We start from the raw sequence: 20,909 nt of genomic DNA, 5'->3' as shown, positions 1-20,909 counted from the left end.
GTTCAACATAGTCCTGGAATTCCTAGCCAAAGCAATTAGGCATAAAGAAGAAATAAAAGGAATACAAATAGGTAAAGAAAATGTCAAAATTTCCCTATTTGCAGATGACATGATCCTATATCTTAAAGACCCAAAAAAACTCTACCCAAAAACTCCTAGACACCATAAACAGCTATAGCAAGGTGGCAGGATACAAAATCAATTTACAAAAATCATTAGCTTTTCTATACACCAACAACGAACAAATTACGAAAGAATATATGGAAACAATTCCGTTTACAATAGCCTCAAAAAAAATCAAATACCTAGGCATAAACTAAACAAAGAATGTAAATGACCTCTACAAGAAGAACTACAAACTCCTAAAAAAAGAGATTGAGTAAGACTATAGAAGATGGAAAGATCTCCCATGCTCATGGATTGGTAGAATCAACAGAGCAGAAATGGCTATACTACCAAAAGCAATCTACATGTTTAATGCAATTCCCATCAAAATCCCAATGACATTCATCACAGAGATTGAGAAATCTACCCTAAAGTTCATTTGGAAACACAAGAAACTGTGAATAGCCAAGGCAATACTCAGCAAAAAGCAATGCTGGAGGTATCACAATACCCAACTTCAAACTATATTACAAAGCCATAGCAATAAAAACAGCATGTACTGGCACAAAAACAGACATGAAGACCAGTGGAACAGAACAGAGAACCCAGATATAAATCCACACAGCTATTAGCTATGCCCACCTTATTTTTGACAAAATGCCAAAAACATACGATGGAGAAAAGACAGCCTCTTCAACAAATATTGCTGGGAAAAGTGGTTATCCGCCTGCAAATAACTGAAACTAGATCCGTGTTTATCACCCTATACTAGTATTAACTCAAAATGGACCAAGGACCTTAGTATCAGACTCGAAACTCTGAAGTTAGTATAGGAAAGAGCAAGGAATACTCTGGAAGCAATAAGTATAGGCAAGGCCTTCCTCAATAGATCCCCAGCAGCTCAGCAACTAAGAGAAAGGATGGACAAATGGGAGTACATAAAATTAAAAAGCTTCTGCACAACCAAAGAAATGGTCTCTAAACTGAAGAGTGGGAGAAAATATTTGCCAGCTATACATCAGACAAAGGACTGATAAGCAGAATATACAGGGAACCTAAAAAACTAAACTCTCCCAAAATCAACGAACCAATAAAGAAATGGGCAATTGACCTAAACAGAAGTTTCTCAAAAGAAGAAATTCAAATGGCCAAAAAACACATGAAAAAATGCTCACCATCTCTGGCCATAAGGAATTGCAATTCAAAACCACACTTAAGATTCCACCTCATCCCTGTTACAATAGCTATTATCAAAAATACCACCAACAACAGGTATTGGCAAGGATGTGGGGAAAAAGGAACCCTTGTACACTGCTGGTGGGAATTCAAGCTAGTACAACCACTCTGGAAAACAATATGGAGGCTTCTTAAAAACCTAAACATAGATCTGACATTTGATCCAGCAATCCCACTCCTAGGGATATACCCAAAGGAATACAACTCAGGTTATTCCAGAGGCACCTGCACACCCATGTTTATTGCAGCGCTATTCACAATAGCCAAGTTATGGAAATAGCCAAGATGCTCCACTACTGATTAATGGATTAAAAAAATGTAGTATTTATACACAATGGAGTTTTACTCAGTCATGAAGAAGAATGAAATATTATCATTCGCAAGTAAATGGATGGAACTGGAAAACGTCATCCTGAACAAGGTTAGCCAGGCTCAGAAGACCAAAAATTGTATGTTCTCCCTCACATGCAGACTTTAGATCTAGGGCAAATGCAGCAATGTTTTGGACTTCAGTCACATGCTAAGGGGAGAGCACATATGGGAGGAATAGGAAAGGTAGGAAACCCAAAACTTGGAAGTATTTGATGTGCCCACTGCAGAGGAGCTAATACAGTAACCTTAAAATGACAGAGGTGAAGTAGTAAAGAGGTCAGGTAGAGATGAATCAATTCGGGTTGTAATACACTTGTGCATGGAAGCACTGCTAGGAATCGTTCTGTATAGCTATCTTTATCTCAACTAGCAAAAACACTGTGTCTTTCTTATTATTATTTATGTTTACTCTTCAACAAAATTAGAGAAAAGGGCAGAACAGGTTCTGCCTGGAAGCGAGGAGGGTGGGGGACAGAGGAGAGAAATGGCCCAAACAATGTATGCACATATGAATAAATGAATTTTTAAAAAAACTGGGAAAAAAAAGAAAACTGAAAAGATAATAAAGCAAGTATAAGATAACAAAAAAAATTATCTTGAAGAGTATAGAGTATTATTAAAGTGTGATAATGGAGATAATAAGCATTAAATTATAAGGCTATAAAGTGCTGAAGTCAAGGGAATACCTTCTGTGAAAACCACCAGTATGAGGAAAAAAGTAGAGAGAGTTAAAATTTATGAACATAAAAAAATGACATCTAAAAACATAATATCTAATTCTAGTTCATGATATCAGTGTATCTACAAGGTATGAAAAATCTGAATAAAAGGAAAATGTCTTTGAATAGATTACATTTTTTAAAAAAATATTTTAAAAGAGCACTAAAGAGCTCATTGGGATACAAAACTGGATTCAAACTTGCAGAGGAAATTGAAAGGAAAACACAACATTTATGTCAACTTACAAAATCTGAAAATTTTCTATTTATTCTAAAAGAAGCAAACATGTGAAGGATATTATACATATCAAATAATTAAATGTGAAAGTTTGAGGTTGGGGGATGTGTGAAATGGAACTAGCAATTAGGAATGACACTAGAATAAAATGAATAGAGCAAAAGAGGAATCTTGCAAGCATGGATGGAGATAGTAGGCCATAAACTGAGGCACAGAAATAATCAAATGCTCTACAATCAAGGTCCATTTCAATAAAATAACAACATGTATTGGCACACAGAAACCCACCATAAGCCAATGAACTAATACAGATATATTTTATTTATAAAGGAAAAGTCAGGGCTTCACTCAGAAACTGTTCTTCACAGGCAGAGACAACAAAAATGTTGGATTGTTTGTTTTCTTTAAATCAAAGCAGGAAATTAGAACTGAAGAGGCTTAAGAGTAGAGTGCTTGTCATTGGGCAACACCTAATAACATCTAAACAAGACAGCTGCCAGAGACAAGAAAATACTTTGAAACTAAGAACAGATACCACACTAAATCTTAGCCAAAAGGTCAAGGAGCTATGGATAAAACTATATTGAAAAGAATACATATATCTTAACAGCCCAGGAGGATAGAGATAATTATTATAACAGAAACAAAACCAAACACAACTCAATGGTCTCTGGCTATCTTATTAAAGGATACATTATATTATAAATTTTATTTAACTGTAGCATATAATTCCCCTATAAATAATTTTGTATTTTTTAAAACATTGAGGCCTAAACCTTCATTGACACATACAGTTTGACTCAATAAGATTTTTCCTTTTAGAAGTTCCATCCTGTTTCAGTACACCAGATGTTTGATATCATAATTATAAAACACCTGGATAGTTAACTGAATTTTTCAATTCCATCTGGCTGTTTAAAATCTGTAAACACAGCTATACACTCTAATATAAACTCTAACGCTTTCCTGAAATAAATATCAAGTATTACAATGCTGTATGGCATTTTAATTGAAGCTTAATAACCTCTTCATACACAGAAAACAATGATGTTCTTAACAGCTTTTATAACAGAAAAATTCCTTTTGCCTATAGCAGATGGTAAATCATACCTGCAATTTTTTTGTATATTGGTTGAACATAAATGTCACACATTCATTGATGGCACCTGTTCTTTGAAGAAGTAGTAATCCTTTGGGGGTGGCAGCAAAATTTAGTAAATCATCTAACAAGTTGTCTTCCCATGCAATACTGAAACAGGTAAAGAAAGGCAGATCTATTTTTAGTATACTCAAAACTGACAAGATAGTATTTTAGCTCAAATTGTCAGTGATTAAATTTAAAGAGAACATATAGACAAATCTGGTGAGAACATTAATAAAGCAAGATCTTATTGTAAAATAGACACTAGAGATCCCAATAAAGGGAAAAGTCAGGATAACAATGACCAGGTGTCTGACCATGAACAATTATGAGACAATTTCTGGCTTAAAAAAATGAGGACAGTTTACCATCCTTAAATCTTAATTAAAGGACAACTAGTTTTAGAAACCTAAAAGTATGAAGAAAAAAAAAAGTAAGCTTATCAGAAAAAATGGACAGAGTTTCAATAAATGGAAGAAAAAATACTAAATGTTCAACAAGTTTAATATTTAACAGTGTAAAGAAATAAATTAGATGACTACAAACATAAAACAAAACTACAAGGTCAATTATTATGATATATGTACATGATTAATAGCTAGTCAAAGAAGCTAAAATTCAGGTTAGATTTCGAAGCATGATTCAAATACCTAATTACTTTACACCTTCTTTTAGAAAATATATAGTTAAATATATACACGGACATGTTAGGGATAACTACTTTAAAAAAAACAGACATACAACTTATAAATTTAAAACTAGCAGAAAAGGGAAAAATCGGAATAAAAAATTATCAATGCAAAATAGGGCAATAATGGAAAAGAAACATAGAGCATTAAAAAAGAGAAAGAAAGCTCCAAATAATCAGTATAGCAGCCTAAACTCATCTAATTAAAAAACAGAAATATAAAGATTGTACCACAATACAAAATCTACTTCTTAAAATGGTGAACAGTGAAAGGATGGGGGAAAAAGAAAAAACTGTATAAAAATAATAACAACTGACCCCCACCCCCCACCTAGGATTCCTTTTTGCTAACTCCCATCTAACTCCCACCTCTGTCTGGTCATATGATAAATCCAAACACAGTTTTCACAAAAATACGAGACTCCTTTCTAAATTAAAAAGAAAGCAAAGCATCACAAAAAGCAAACATTTGGCTCTATCATTTTCCTCTTAGCAAGCAGATGTGAGATCTACAGATTCTCCAGGCATTGCACAACCATGAAGGCAAAATGCACACATTACCAGTGATGGAGAACAAGACAAAAGGAGATTTTGTCTCAAGTAATACCAATAAGCTAATGAATCATGCCTGAATATTCTTCCTTGAGAGTTCATGTTATATGTGGAAAATAAAGACTTACTGAGTTATCAGAAACATTCTTAACTAATACACAATGCAAGTAAGAACACAAAACAGATTTGATAACATTAATGTTACACAATAAAAGCATAGTTGTAATAGGAATGAGACACTATAATTACATATACACACATATATAAAATGTCAGCTTCCAATGAAGAATAGTCTTTTCAAATAAGCTCGAGTGGTAGGGCACCAGCTGAGCAAGCACAAAGTCCTAAATTCAAATCTCAGTCCCACAAAAAAAAGAAAGCAGATGTAATTGATTCCATACTAAATCACAAAGTAAATCCAAGCAATATAAAAGGATACATAAGCAACCTATGGTCTCTGAAGAGTAGAACCGTAAAATAAAACAGCAAAAAAACAACTACATTTGGAATCTAAAAAAATGAGTCCAAATATTTCATGAGTTAAAGAGAAAATAAAAACAGAAATTTCAAAAAATATTTACAAGAGCTTAATAATAAAATCAAAATGCATATCAAAAAGTGTTAATATAATATAGATTACTTTTCTTAACATCCCTTCTCAATCCCTTTTTTCACTTACTTTCTTCCCCTATGGAGGTGAGAGAGGCAAAAAAGGAGGAGGAAGGGAGGAAGGAAAAGAGATTAGTAAACCTGTTGAAATTTCTGTAAGAAGGGGATTAAGGTAGAAAGGAGAAAAACAGAGGAAATAAAACAATTCAGGTTATAATTTCAGAGGAAATAAAACATTTCTATAGAAATGTCACAAGGAAACTCCCTGTGTAGCTCTATTAAATAAACAAAAATGTCTTTTTTTTTTCATTTGCAAAATTGGTGAACAGGAGGGCAGAACAAGACTGGGTTGGGGGGGGGGGGACCAGTAGGAGGGAGGAGGAGATAAGGAAAGGGTGTGGGAGGGTGAATATAGTGTAAATACTGTGTTAACAAGTATGTAAATAGAAAATGAATGAAACCTGTTGAAACTACTCCTTTATTAAAAGGAGAATGGTGGAGGGGTTGAATTCAAGTACGATATATTTGATATACTGTAAGAACTTCTGGAAATGCCACAATGCACCCCAGCACAACAATTTTAAAATTCAAAATTAAATAAATACATACATACATAAATAAAACAAAAACTCATCTGTATGAGGTCTAGGAGAGAAGAAAGGCCAAAAATACTAACAATCAAAAAGGAGGAGATAATTATGGCTGAAGAACATTTTTGTTAGATCACACATAAACAGACATACCAAAAAATGTAAATATATAGATAAAATATACTGTTATCATTTAGAAAATATAATCAAAAGTCACAAGCAGAAATAGAAATCTGAGACATTAGCAATTCAAGAAAATTAAATCAATAAAAAGGCTACATGATTCCTCCCAAGTAAACCTTGAAAAAAAAACTTTCAAGTTGTATCACTATATATCCAAGAATACATGTATTTCTAGAAAATAAAAATGTCAACATGCTTTCATGTATATTTTTTGCTTAATTCTCCTTCAAATTTTGGCAAAGATATTCTGGATTTTTAAGATAGAGGGATGATAAAAGTCACAAGGGGCCAAAGCAAAGATCATACTACTTATTAGCTTAAAAAACTCCATTCTTTAATGGCTAGATATTATGGAGGGTTAGACACTTGCATGTAAATTAAATTTCTGGTGTTTAATTTCCTTAAGATCTTGCAGATCACAGAGTCCCTCTGTTAAGTCACCTTCCAATTTTATCAAAGGCCTTTGATGATTGGTTAGGGAAAGTTTGGAATCTTTTATTTTTCTCTGTTTTACATTCTTCCTGTGCTCATTCTAATGATAGTCCCACACATCTTGAAGTCATGGATATAAAACCAAACCACCTTTTCAGAACTTTTATTTGGGGTTTCAGGTCAATGGTTAGACTGAAAGAACATCAATACTCTATCATGGCTTCTGTCTTTTCTGTAGTAATCTAAGCACCTAAAAAATGGGAATATAGGGAGGGCACCTCCAAAATATGTTATCAAAAAGTACTAACTCAAAATGCCTAACAATAGTCTGCAGCACAAAAATACTGATTAGATTTTATAGATTACTTTAATTTTACATTTATCATCTTAGTATCAATCTTACTACCAGTGCCTTCTTTTAAAAGCTACAATACTGGGGACTGGTAGAGTGGCTCAAATGGTAGAGCATCTGTTTAGCAAGCATGAGGCCCTGAATTCAAACCCCAGTACTATCCAAAAAAAACTAGGATCTTAGGCTAAAGGAAGTCTCATTTATTAATTCATTCCTTCACTCTAGGAACAGCGATCAGATGCCTGTGACATGAGGCTAGTTCACTATTCCAGATGGCTGGTCACTCGTGTTTCACCAAAGAATCAAGGAACAAAAAATTCCTATCCAAGAGTAGCTATCTTAATAAAGTAAAGAACAAAAAAATACTCATATGAGGTGAATTGAATTTTGATGACAAAAATGAAATCAACTACATTTTATCAAAAACTTTCTTAAATCTTTTATTTAAGACATTGGACTGGTTAAGCATTATTTTGGAGAAAGTATTTCCAGAGGAGATTGGTGTGCAAGTCTTAGTGGACGAAAGTGAAGAATCTGCCATCAACATGGACACACACCATCCAATTGGATGGAGCTGGGACAGAAGAAAAACAGACAAGATGAACTGGTCTCTCTTCCTTTCTAGAAATCAGAACTACTAGTTCTCTGACCTTTAGACTCCAGGACTTGCACCAGCAGGCTCTCAGGTCCTCAGGCCTTCAGACATGGACTGAGCAGTGCATCAGCATCCCACAGTCTCCAGCTTACAGCCAGCCTGTACAGGACTTCTTAGTCTCCATAACAGTATGAGCCAATTCCCCTAAGAAATCATCTTCTCTCTCATTCATTGATACATTGTGTGTTGGCTCTCTCTGTAAAGCCCTAACTTATACAGAAAACATCATAGAGCCTGTGATCAAGTTTCCATGTGGAGCAATGTCTCGGTGTGATACTGCCTCTTCTCTCCACCTAACCCCAGCTTCTCCCTCCCCATGGAATGAGGAGGAATTTAGGAGATTTGAAGATGACCTAAGTATGCATGGTTAAGCAATGCCTCTCCTCTTCCTTTACAGGATCCAGTTTCCTATAGGAAATATGCATTCTGCTCTGCTCTACTATGCAGTTAAGTTTGATGGCAGTAACTTCCGCTTTTGAGGAAAGCGTACAGCTGTCCACTGCTGATTATGACTGGACCAAACTTCTCTAACTTTTGAGATCAACATTAAAAAAGCTGTGTTATTCAGTGTTTTGATTTGCCTGACACCTTTACTTCTGTTAATTGGTTAAAAATTCAAATTCATAAGTGAATCAGTGGAATGTAACTTATTAGCTGCCTCCCACTCTAACACCAGAAATGAAAAATATTACTTGTCAGTTAAATGTTAAATACATCAATCATGTTCCCTATCACTTCTGGCCTACTAACCACACTCTTTCTGCCATCTGGAGTAACACCGCCCTTTTTATCTCACAATTATATTCTTTAGGGTAGGGAGGCTTACAGGGGTTTAGACTCAGGGCCTTGAATCATGCACCCAACCTATTGTGCTTCTTTAGATTACTTTGCAGATATGGCTGCATGTTTTTTGCCCAGACTAGCCTCATATGGTCATACTCCGCCTACGCCTCCCACATAACTGGGGTAACAGATATAACCCGGCTTATTTGTTGAGATGGAGCCTCACTAATTTTTGGCCCCGGCTGGCCTCAAATGACAATCCACCACCACACCCGGCCAATATTCACACATTATTAATAACTCAGTTTGAAAATAATACCTTCTGAGAAAACTTTTCCCATAAGTTGGCTCTCATGACCCTGCATAACCCATATCATGAACTGAAGAGAACATATGGCCATGCTGTAGATGCTTATTCGCGTTTTACACTACATAATATGCTCCTTAAAGTCTATATACATCCTCCAAACCAAGCAGAGTGCGTGAGGTATAATAACTGAATGAGTGAGTAAAAATGAATGCGTGAATGAAAATGCGTAAGTGACAAATCAAAGTAGAGGATTACAAATAAAACAAACCTACATGTTAAATAAATTACAGAAATTTTCTCATCCCCTTAATGAAAACAAAAAATACTAGTTGATGTGTTTCATAATTGTACTAGAAAAACATATTAAAACTTCTAGAGAATTAACTCTTTGTTGAACCATTACATTGTTAAGGAAATGCAAAATTTTTTGTTTAAGTTAAACTACACCTATCTAGAAAAAAAAAGAAATTCAAATTCAACGTTTTTTATTAAAGGCTATTCTATAAAGCGCTGTCTAATTATGATCTTTTTAGACTTTGCCAAGTTTCAATTACAAAATTCAAAGAAACTCCAGGAACATATGTCACTACATCTTAGTTTCAAAAACTCCCCATTAATCTGACTCCATATCCTATTGGTATTTGTAAAGAAACAGACATCCACATTAAAATTTGATATAAATGTTGATTTAAATGATTTTCAAATGCCAAAACCTAATTAAAATGAAATCCCACAACATTCTGAAAAAAATAATTATAAATGGACTTCACTGACATTTGAGAAACGTTTACTTCTACTAAACATTCCAATTAACTTTCCAACTTTAGTATTTGGTAATTCTCCAAATTTTTTAGAAACATGTTTCCTACACAAAAATGTAAATAAAGGATGAAGTAAGTATGGTAAGCACTGCTAGATTTTTTTCTAAAGGCTCCAAGTACCACATAACCTCTAATAGTCCTCTGAACTATAATTTTTCTTGAGCCTGTACAAATACATCTACCTTCCTATAAAAATGTTTATGTAGTATTCTATTACATTTTAATAATTTTTAAATGATTAGAGCAAATGTAATAAACAAATGACTAATAATTGTACTTACATGTTTTGGGATTCCTGACTTACTGAAGAAACAGAATCAGAACCCTCCACTGGAGTAGGAATTCTTTCTGATAACAAATTTGTCTAAAAAAGTAACAAATTAATTTATATTACTCTTTTTCTTACTGATAGCATGACTCATATGATCTCTTATATGCCATTTTAGTTTTTATTCCCTAATGTAATCAAACTAAAAACTAGGTTACCTTCAAAAATTAAATTATTTGGGCCAGGCATGGTGGCACACACCAGCAATTCCAGCACTTGAGAAACTAAAGCAGGAGAATCACAAGTTCACAGTAAGTTCTAGATCAGCCTGAGCTATACAGTCAGATCTTGTCTCAACAAATCAAAAAGGAAAAAAGAAGATATACATATGTATGTGTGTATGTATATAAATATGGTTATTAAATATATAAAGTATTTTCATAAATGCACCTTATAAAATGAGGTTACAAGGCTTAGTAAACCACTGATATATACATATACTGCTACTTTTTATTTTTAGTATTCATAACAAAACCCAGCTTTCTCTAAAACTTGTTCAGAAATAACTTTCAAAGAAGAATATTAGTCTGTGTAAAGAGAACTTATCTAATGCTTCTTCTACCAGAAGATGAGACTTTGCAATATTCAGTTAAAGCTCAGAGCCTTGTTCCACTGAGAGGAGGTACTGAAGTACTCCTATGCCAAGAAGCATTGCATCCTAAGTACTGTGATACTGAAGAAGTTATATTTGCCCCAGTATTTTACCCACAATATGTTATTATCATGATGCCTATAGTTGAAATAAACATCTGCAAGGATGAAAAAGGAAATCTGAAAACTCTTACCTTCTTCCACGCCTTTGCTATAGATTCATGCAAACTGTACTGAAGTAACACCTGCAAGCCTTCACATGTACCATAGATTTGGCGACACACAGAAATAAAAGCTCCTTTAAGCAAAGGCAACATTTCAGATCCAGAAAAAATAGAAATATCTTCGTCGAGGAGTTTCTTTGAAAACTGGGCAATTATATGAGCACCTGTAGAACTGAAAGATGATACCTAAGAGTGATTTCAAAGTCACATGGTCTTGACTGTGTAAAACACTACCTAAAAGGTTATACCTAATCATGACAACTCTTCATATGTTTAGTTGCCCTAAATAGCTTTTCCAGACAAGTCAGTATTCATGTTCCTATCCATGGACCACCCATGTGTAGTAATGGAGGAAAACAACCAGATAAGAAATAAACAACAAAACTGCATATACTTTAAAAATGTCACATAGGAAAGTATTCTTGATATTATAGTTAAAAACAGAACCCTAAACTCTCCATTACTAGCACTGCTGACACATTTCCCACCCCTTTGTTAGTTCCCCTCTAACAAAGACTGAGACATATTTACTAGTAATAACAGGTAAGTAATAATAGTAACAGATAAAATGCTCATAATTTGTCAGGCACTGTTCTATGTATTTTAAGTGTACTTATATATTTTTACTATAATCCTATGAATTAGGTATATTATTCAATTTTTACAGATAAGGAAGCAGAATTAAAGCTTGTATGTATTAATAAGTCTTTAAGCTTTCAATTATGGAAGTTAAGTAACTTGCATAATATCGCTAAGGAAATGAGATAGAAACCAGGGCTATCTAGCTCCAGAGCAACACACTTTTCATTATATTCTCTAGTTTTAAAAAAAATTAAGAACAAAAGCAGTAGGTAGTAGATTGAACATGGAACTGAATCTCACATGCTTTTCATCTTCCTTCAATAGTGTGAATATTCTACCTCCTATCCCGATTCAAACTTGAGCAACACAAGCTAAACCCAGACATCGTGTTACATCATTCAGTGTACAGCCCTAAATAACAAGTTTCTGTTTTAAATGCCGATGGAAAAACATAAAAATCAGTATTTCTTATTATCTTGTTAGCTGAAATCAAATTCCTCCTGGTTGTCTTAAACATGTCTTTTTACGATAGGTATGTCCACATTAGAAAAACAACAAGTTCTGCAGAGGGCATTAGGTCTTGTGGTCACTGAGGCCTGGTGTTTTCTTTTTCCCCTTGCCAATGATTTGTTCGGGTAATAACTGCTTCATCATGGTGTCATTTATCCCCACTTTTCTATTTCCCCATATTTCCTACAAATAGATCATTAGATCTAGAGGTTTAAGCTCAATTTTGTCTACTTCTTTTTTCCTCCTTGGCAAAATAGCTTCATGGGGGCAGTTTCTGTTGTATACCTCCTATTGTACAAAGAACTTACCTGGTTATCACAATTTTGATGATGCTAAAAATCAGTTCTCAGAGGGAATCAACCGAACCTACCCAGAAGGAAGTCCTTGTCATGGACTTCTCACCTGATGATAATTACTGACGATCATTACTTAGGATCTACAATTTGTTTAGGCATGATCAAATGTGTGTTTCTAATTACATTGTTTTCTTTGCACTTATTAGCAAGACTTCTTCTAAGAAGAACTTTTCCTGAGTAGTTTGTTAAATGTGATATAATTTGTACAGGAAGGATTAAAAAGTGTTCCGATCTTTATCAGTTTGCCCAGGGATGCAGAGGTACCATAGCAGCCCTATCAGGTCACAGACAATCCACTCATGGCTTGTTTATTTACCACCTTTTTAACGTTTCTATATACTTTATATATTGAATCCATTGCAGTCATCACTTCTTTGATCCTCAAACTGCCCATTTAAGAGAAAAGCAAGCCACTTGTGGTTAGCCACAGTACTTTTGACACTATCTCATTTGTCTTAGAGAGCTTCCTCACTTTCCAGAATCAAGAAACTCCAGGTCATCTTGCACATTTCCTGGCCCAGATCCAGAATCAGCCACTTCTTCAAGGGCTCTTCCCCCTTCTTAGAACAAAAAGATATTGAGAGATCACAATATAGGGGCCAGCTAATAGTCAAGAAGCTATCATTAGTTTCAGGTCTTCTCAGTGATAGTATTGTAATAATGTAATTTTTAAGAGAAATTAAGTTCATAATTATATTTCCATTATGAATTGGATATTCAGGTTTTTCATTTATTCTTTAATTTTATACTTTTTTCTCACAGGCTGAAATCTTAGTTTCTTGTGATGTTACAAATTTTTTCTTGTAATTATGCATAATAGTTTCAAATAGCAATACAAACATTATTTTTAAACAAATACTGAATGCATATTACAATTACTTTGAAGATGTTTTTTACATTAGAATAATTTTTTACATTAGAATAGATTGATTGCCAGGCATGATGGCTAGTGGTAGGCAGAAATAGGAGGATCATGGTTTGAGGCCAACCAGATCAAACAGCAAGACACTATCTCAAAAATAAGATGGGCATGGTAGTGGCCTCTTAAATCCCTGCTGCATGGGAGGCATAGGTAGGAGGATAGCAGTCCAAGGGCAGTCTGGGCAAAAGCAGGAGACCCTATCAGAAAACTAACGAAAGCAAAATAAAATAAAAAGACTGGCCTAAGTGGTATAATGCTTGCCTAGCAAGTGTGAGGCCAAGAATCCAACCCAAATACTGCCAAAAGAAAAAAAAAAGGACAAAGATAAAAAGAAAATGAAAAAAGAACAAAGAATACATCAATAAGAACTTTTCATTCTGGATGAGTATGTCTAAGTTAATTGATAAGTTTCTACAAATTTGCTTTGTAGTTTTTAAAAATTGTCACTGTCACCATTTGTGTGACACATAGTACCTAAAATTGCTACATGAGTCCAAAGTCAAAGTAAGTATCTCTCCTCCATACATCCTTCTCCCCATTTTTCTCTTCTTCCCCTAAACCATTTTCCCCATTTTTCAGATTGTACATTTATGATTCCCCTTTGATAATAAAAAGTTTATTCATGTTCTCTTCTGTTATGTCCTTTTCTGTACTTTTTTTCACTTACTATATACTGAAGATAACATCACAGCAGTTCACAAAAATCTGCCTAATGCCTTTTTACAGCTAGCTGCTCATGCTAAACTGTGCAAATATAATTTAATGAACAAACCTCACTACTGGACATTTGAGATTATCCTGGCCTTTTGTCAACAGAAATAATCAGAACACGTACTTTAAACTACACACTGAATATCCAGGTGAAATAATTCCTTTTGTTAAATTAGTGTCTATTAGTTGTACAAAACAATAGATTCATCATGACATTTTCATATATACATACATATTCATGTACATATGTAGATACACATAAGTAAATGTACTTTGGTCAGGTTCACCCTCAAATTCTCTTCTTTTATCCCTGTTTCCCCTCCTACTGGTTGCTTCCAATTGCAAAATAGTACCCCTTCTATTCCACGTATTTTTTAAAATTCTAGATCCATGTATTAACACAAAGCATGTGATACTTGTCTTTCTGGCTTATTTTACTTAACATGATGTTCTCCAGTTCCAATCATTTACCTACAAATGGCATGATTCCAGTCTTCTTTATGGCTGAGTAATACTCCATTCCTCATATGTGTGCATGTATTTACATTTTCTTTATCCATTCTTTTGTTGATGGGCACCTAGGCTGATTCTACAACTTGGTTATTGTGAGTAGGACTGCAACAAATGGGTGTGCATATCTGTATTGCATGATGACCTTGACTCCTTCAGGTATATGCCCAGAAGTGGTGTAGCAGGATTGTCAGTACATTTTTTAGTTTTTTGAGGAACCTCCACACTGATTTCCATAGTGGTTGCACTAATTTATATTCCCATCAATAGTGTATAAGGATTCCTTTTACCTGCATCCTTCCCAGTATTTATTCTTTACTTGATGACAGCGATTCTGACTGGAATGAGATAGAATCTCAATGTTGTTTTGATTTGTATTTCTTGATACCTAAAAATATTGAACATTTTTCATGTACTTCTCAGAACTGCCTGTTCAGTTCATTTTCCCATTTACTCATTGGATTGTTCGTTCCTTTTGTGCATAATTTTTTGAGTTCTTTGTATATTTGTGATATTAATCTTGTTGGGTGAATAGCTGGCAAAGATTTTTTCACCCATCTCAGCGGTGTCTCTTTACTCTGGTATTTGTTTCCCATGCTGCTCAGAAGCTTTTTAACTTGATGCAGTTCTTGACCTTATTTCCTGAGGTATTGCAACTCCTAGTCACAAAGTAATTGCCTATCTATACAAGTTGAAGTATTTTCCTTATGTTTGACTTTACTAATTTCAAATTTCCAGTTCTTACATTAAGGTCTCTGATCTATTTTGAACTGATTTTTGTACATAATGAGCCATAAGGATCTACATGATCCTATTGGTCTACAAGTAGCTTTTGTGCAGTACCATGCTCTTTTTGTTATGGCTCTGTAGTATAATTTAAAATCAAGTATTGTGATTGCTTTCTGCTCATCATCAGGATTGCTTTGTCTATTCATGGTCTTTTATGCTTCCATATGAATTTTAAGACTAAGTTTTCTATTCTGTGAATAATGTCACTGGAATTTTATAGGGATTACTCTGAATATGTAGATGGCTTTTGATAATACATTCATTTTCACAAAATTCTGCTAATTCAAGAACATAGCTCAGCATTTTCAGTTTTTTTCTTCAGCGTTTTATGCTTTTTATTACAGAGGTCTTTCACTTCCTTTGTTAAATTTATAAGGCTATTGTGAATGGGACTCCTTTCCTGATTTCTTTGTCAGCACATTCATTATGGGTATATAGAAAAGCTAATAACTTCTGTATGTTGATTTTGTACCTTGCTATTTTGCCAAAAATGGTTATCACAGCTAAGAATTCTCTGGTGGAGTCCTTAAGGATATTTTAAGTATGAGATCCTACTGTCTGCAAAGAGGGATAACTTTACTTCCTCCTTTCCTATTTGTATACCTTTCATTTCTTTTTCTTGCCTTATTTCTCTAGCTAAGAATTTAAGCACTATATTCATTAAGAATGGAGAGAATAAACAGTCTTGCCTCATTCCTGATGTTAGAGGAAATGCTTTTAATTTTTCCCCATTCGGTAAAATATTGGGTAAAGATTTGTTGTATGTAGCCTTTATTACATTGACGTTCCATGATCATCCTATTTCTAATTTCTTCATACCTTTATCATGAAGGGATATCGAATTTTGCCAAAGGGTTTTCTGCATCACGTGAAATGATATTTTTTTCCTTAATTTTGTTTATATGCTGTACTAGGGTAATTGATTTGCATATGTTGAATGATCCTTGCATCCCTTGAGTGAAACTGACTTGATCATGGTGTATTGTGTTTTTAATGTGTTGTTGAACTTAATTTCCAAGAATTTCATTGTGGATTTTGGCATCTATGTTCATCAGAGGAACTAGTCTATGTTTTCTTTTGTATGTGTCCATACAGACTTGGCATTAGAATCATATTGGCTTTGTAGAATGAGTCTAGAACCTGTATTAGTTGGCTTTCTTGTCACTGTGACCAAAGTACCTTTGAGAACAACTATGGAAAGAAAGATTTACTGTGATTCACAGATTCAGAGGGTTTAGTCCATGGTCACTTGGTACTGTGTCCTTGAACAGAACATCATGATGTGGGAGCACATGGCAGAGAAATGTTCACCTCATGGTAGACAGAAATGGGGGAGAGAGAAAGAGAGAAAAGATCTGTCCCCCAGTGACCTATTTCCTCCAGATAGGGGTAACAACCTAAAGTTTTAAGAACCTCCCAAAATACCATTACCAGCTAGGGACCAAGTTCTGAACACATGAGCCTTTTGGAGAGACACAGCATATCCAAGCCATAACATTTTGCCACTGGCCCTCAAAAGGTACGTATCCGTCTTACAATGAAAATACCTTCAGTCTATCTCCATGAGCCCTGTGGTCTTAACAGTTCCCACATTGTTCAAAAGTCCAAATTGAAAGTCTCTTCTGAGACTCAAGACAAATTCTTAGCTGCGATCTCTTGTAAAATCAAAAAAAAAAAAAAAGTTATACACTTCCAAGACAGAGTAAACACTCATTCCAAGAGGGAGAAATGGCACAGAAATGAGGATTAGGACCAAAGCAAGACCAAAATACAGCAAGGAAAACATTAAATCCTGTTGCACTACTTCCAGAATCAGGGACACAAGGGGTCACGATCTAAGGAAAGGTGTGGGTAGCTCCACCCCTATTTCCTTACTGTTTGCAGCATGTACAGGCTCTCCCTTGAACTGGTTCCACTTGTCACCTGCAGCTTTTCTTGTCAGAAATTCCACATTTCTGACATATTTAACTATCCTTTATGTGTAAGCACCTAACAAAAAAGCATCAAAAATATGTAAAACAAAAACCAACAGAGTTGTAGGGAGAACTAGCTGAATTCACTACTAGTGCTGGAGAGTCTGACACTCTTCTATGAGTAATTGACAAATTCAGTAGTTAGTAAGGACTTAGTTGAACTGATCACCAATCAACTGGATACAACTGACAGCTACTGCCTATCAGGAGAATATACATTATATAAGCTTACACAGAATATTTATAAATATACTATAATTCTGGGCTATAAACTGAACAGAAATTATATAAAGTATGCTTTTGGATCTGTGACAAACAAATGTGTCAAAGACATCTCTGGAGAAATTTTTAAATATTCTGACCTACATGGAAAATGAAATGTAACTTATCAAAATCTGGGGGCTGAGTGTAGAATGTGTGCTTAGCATGTGCAAGGCCCAGGGTTGTAGCTCCAATATAAAAAAAGAAAAAGAAACCCTCATTAGATGCAGCAAAAAGCAATGCTTAAAAGAAAATTTATAGCTCTAAATACACATATTTTAACAGAAAGACCTAAAATTCATCAACTAAGTTTTACCCATAGAAAACTAGAAAAGGAAAAGCAAGTTAAATCCAAAGTAAGCAGAAGAAACAAGAATTATAACAGAAATCAATAAAATTAAAAACAAGAAAGCAAGGTGGGGATGCTGAGGTAGGAGGATCACTCATCCTAGGTTGGCATGGGCTACAAAATGAGGCTTTGTCTAAAAAAAGAACACTTCTTCCCCACCCCCTCAAAGAAAGCATAAAAAAAAGACAATAAAAATAATAAATCAATAGAGAGATTAACAAAACCAAGAGCTAGTTTTTGAAAGAAGCATATAATTGACATCTTTAGTCAGATTAACTAAGAAAAAAAGAAAAGACATAAATTACTCAGATCAGAATGAAAAAAGGACCATCAGTACTGATTCTACAGGCATTCAAAAAGATAGGGAGTACTATGAGCAACTCTGTGCCCACAAATTTGGTAACATAAATAACTGAACTATTTCCTTACAAGACAGAATCTACTAAAACTCACACAAGAAGAAAATAATCTGAATAAGCTTTATTTTTCAAAGAAATTGAATCAATAATTATTAGATATAGAACATACTAGGCTGAAATTAGGTCACTAGCACATTCTATCAATTAAGGAAGAAATTGTACCAATTCCCTACAATGCTTTCCATAAGATAGAAGCAGAAGCAATAACTCCTAATTTATAGGACCAGCATTCAAATAATTCCAAAACCTGACCCCAAAGTTATAAAAACTAGACTGGTATCTCTCATCAAAATGGCAAAAATCCGCAATAACTACAAATGAAGCATCACAGAAATTATTCATCACAACCAAGTACACTTCTTCCATTGTTGTAAGGAATTTAGGTTTGTAAGGTTGGTTTGAGATTCAAAAAAACCAAATGATATAAACTATCACATCAACAGACTAAAGAAGAAAAAGAACACTTATTGCAGTGCTGTTTATGGAGGCAAAATCCTAGACACAACCTGATGTCCATTAACAGAGAAAATATTTGAATAAATTATGGTAAAGGAAAACAATAAAGTATAATACAGCTATACAAACTAATGTTTCATTTGGTACTCAGCTTGGAAAATGTCAATGGTTACATATAAGACTCAAATTGCAGGGTAATATATATAATGGAAGGCCATTTTTTGTAAAGAAAAGATAAAAATACATATTAGTGTGAATGTTTTTTGCATCATATCCATAAGCACAGAAAAAGTCTAGAAGTCTAAATACCAAAAGATTACCATTGGTTAAGCAAAGAGCTAGAACTACTGATGACAGAAGGAAGAAAGGAAAATAGTTCACTTCTTACTTACGTACTTTTGCTTGGTTTAACTTGAATCAATCACATGTGCCTTTGGAAATCTGGAAGAAAAGTTCCTGGGTGGGGGGAGGGGAGGAGATGAATCCACCTGGAGTGAACCTATTCTTACTTCAAAACAAGATTATACTCAAGCTCATTTAGCATTTTATTAGGGGCTGGTCAGGAAACCTAACTATACTTGAAATAATTATCCATCTTTAAATTGTAGATAAATACCTTTCTTCTTCTTCACATGAGTTCATATTTTCTCCATAAATAAGTAAAATAAGTCCTTCTTCTACAGAAGCAATTCTTGCCAAGATATCAGCTATATGTATTAAAGCTGTTTCAGAGCAATTTGGAGCAGCCTGTACATTAAAAAGATAACAAGACAAATCACAAAACTTTATAACATATCAAGAGTAGCATATAGTCTAATAAAGATATATTACCACCACCACAACACAAACCCTTGATGATTTGCTTGGCTTTGAAATAATATGTCTGAGATAAATTTGTCATTAGATTATATGCTTTTACTAGGATAGATGATGAAGCAAATAATTCAGGCTTTTCACCCAAATTAGTTATTGAGAACTGTTTTATATGTAATTCTAGTTAACAAAAGTAGTAGCTCCTTCTGATTTCACTTTGCTTTTCTCATCCACTGCCAATTATATTACATGTGATAGCTAACACCTTATCATTTGATCTAAGATATATCATCCCCTTGTACACCAGATTGGGTCAGCAGTGCACTGCATCTGACTAGGGACAGCCATATCACTCCAGGGAGAAAACAATCTCGACCAACGATATTTTCTCACTTTAAAAGGAAGTACTAAAATACTTTTGCCAACATATAGCAAAATGGGACAAAACAAATATTAAATCCTGGAGAACTATGTTCAGTGTGGAACATTTACAATCACTCCTGTTCTTTCAAAGACTGCTTATTTCTTTACACCTGCATAGATGGAAATGTACACATTCTGTACAATAAATTTAGAAATATATACATTGCAGCTAACATAATCTTATAAATTTGGTGGATTATCTTAAAAAATGAGTCAAATATTTCCCCCAAAACAAATATGTAGTAATATCCAAAATATATTAGACAATCTATGGCTTTTCATATAAAATCTTTTTCTTTCTCCTTTTATCATTTTTACATTTACTTACATGTACATACATTGTTTGTGCTACATTCCCACCCCCACCCCCACATACCCCCAACCCTCCGCTTCCTGTCCACCCTTTTCTCCGATTTTGTTGAAGAGAAAACATAAGAGATAATAAGAAAGACATAGTGTTTTTGCTAGTTTGGGATAAAGATAGCTATACAGAGAGAAGCTTGCTTCCATGCATTTGTGAATTACAACCCACATTGGTTTGTTTCTACCAGACCTCTCCGCTACTTCTTGGTCTCCTTTCCATAGTGGCCTCTGCTAATTTAAGATTACTTTATTAGATCCTCAACAGGGAGCACATCAACCACATTCAAGTTTTAGATTTCTTTTCCTTTCCCTATTTCTCCCCTGCGTGTTCTCCCCTTAGTGTGTGACCCAAGTCCATTAATATTATTGCATTTGTTTTGGGTCTATAATCTTCATATGTGATTTTTGACCTTCTGAACCTCGCTAACTTTGCTTAAGAGGATGTTCTCCAGTTCCATCCATTTACTTGCGAATGAAAAAATTTCATTCTTCTTTGTGGCTGAGTAAAATTCCATTGCATGTAAGTACCACATTTTCATGATC

The 20,909-nt window shown here is 34.3% G+C and overlaps 1 protein-coding gene across 6 annotated transcripts in view; it reads right to left on the bottom strand.

Moving 5' to 3' along the window:
• Tbc1d32 (TBC1 domain family member 32) overlaps positions 1 to 20,909 on the bottom strand; it is a 239,191-nt gene that overhangs the window by 143,615 nt on the left and 74,667 nt on the right. For all 6 annotated transcript variants that reach the window (XM_074075464.1, XM_074075472.1, XM_074075457.1 and 3 more), the window contains 4 exons: positions 19,384 to 19,514; positions 10,900 to 11,101; positions 10,068 to 10,150; positions 3,781 to 3,919 (listed from right to left, as the gene is read on the bottom strand). In XM_074075464.1, the coding sequence (XP_073931565.1) occupies positions 3,781 to 3,919; positions 10,068 to 10,150; positions 10,900 to 11,101; positions 19,384 to 19,514 (555 nt within the window). The remainder of the gene's footprint in view (positions 1 to 3,780; positions 3,920 to 10,067; positions 10,151 to 10,899; positions 11,102 to 19,383; positions 19,515 to 20,909) is intronic.

The sequence above is a fragment of the Castor canadensis genome, chromosome 1 (genome assembly GCF_047511655.1).
Source record: "Castor canadensis chromosome 1, mCasCan1.hap1v2, whole genome shotgun sequence".
Classification (NCBI taxonomy): Eukaryota; Metazoa; Chordata; class Mammalia; order Rodentia; family Castoridae; genus Castor; species Castor canadensis.
This window is presented reverse-complemented; position numbering and strand designations above follow the sequence as displayed.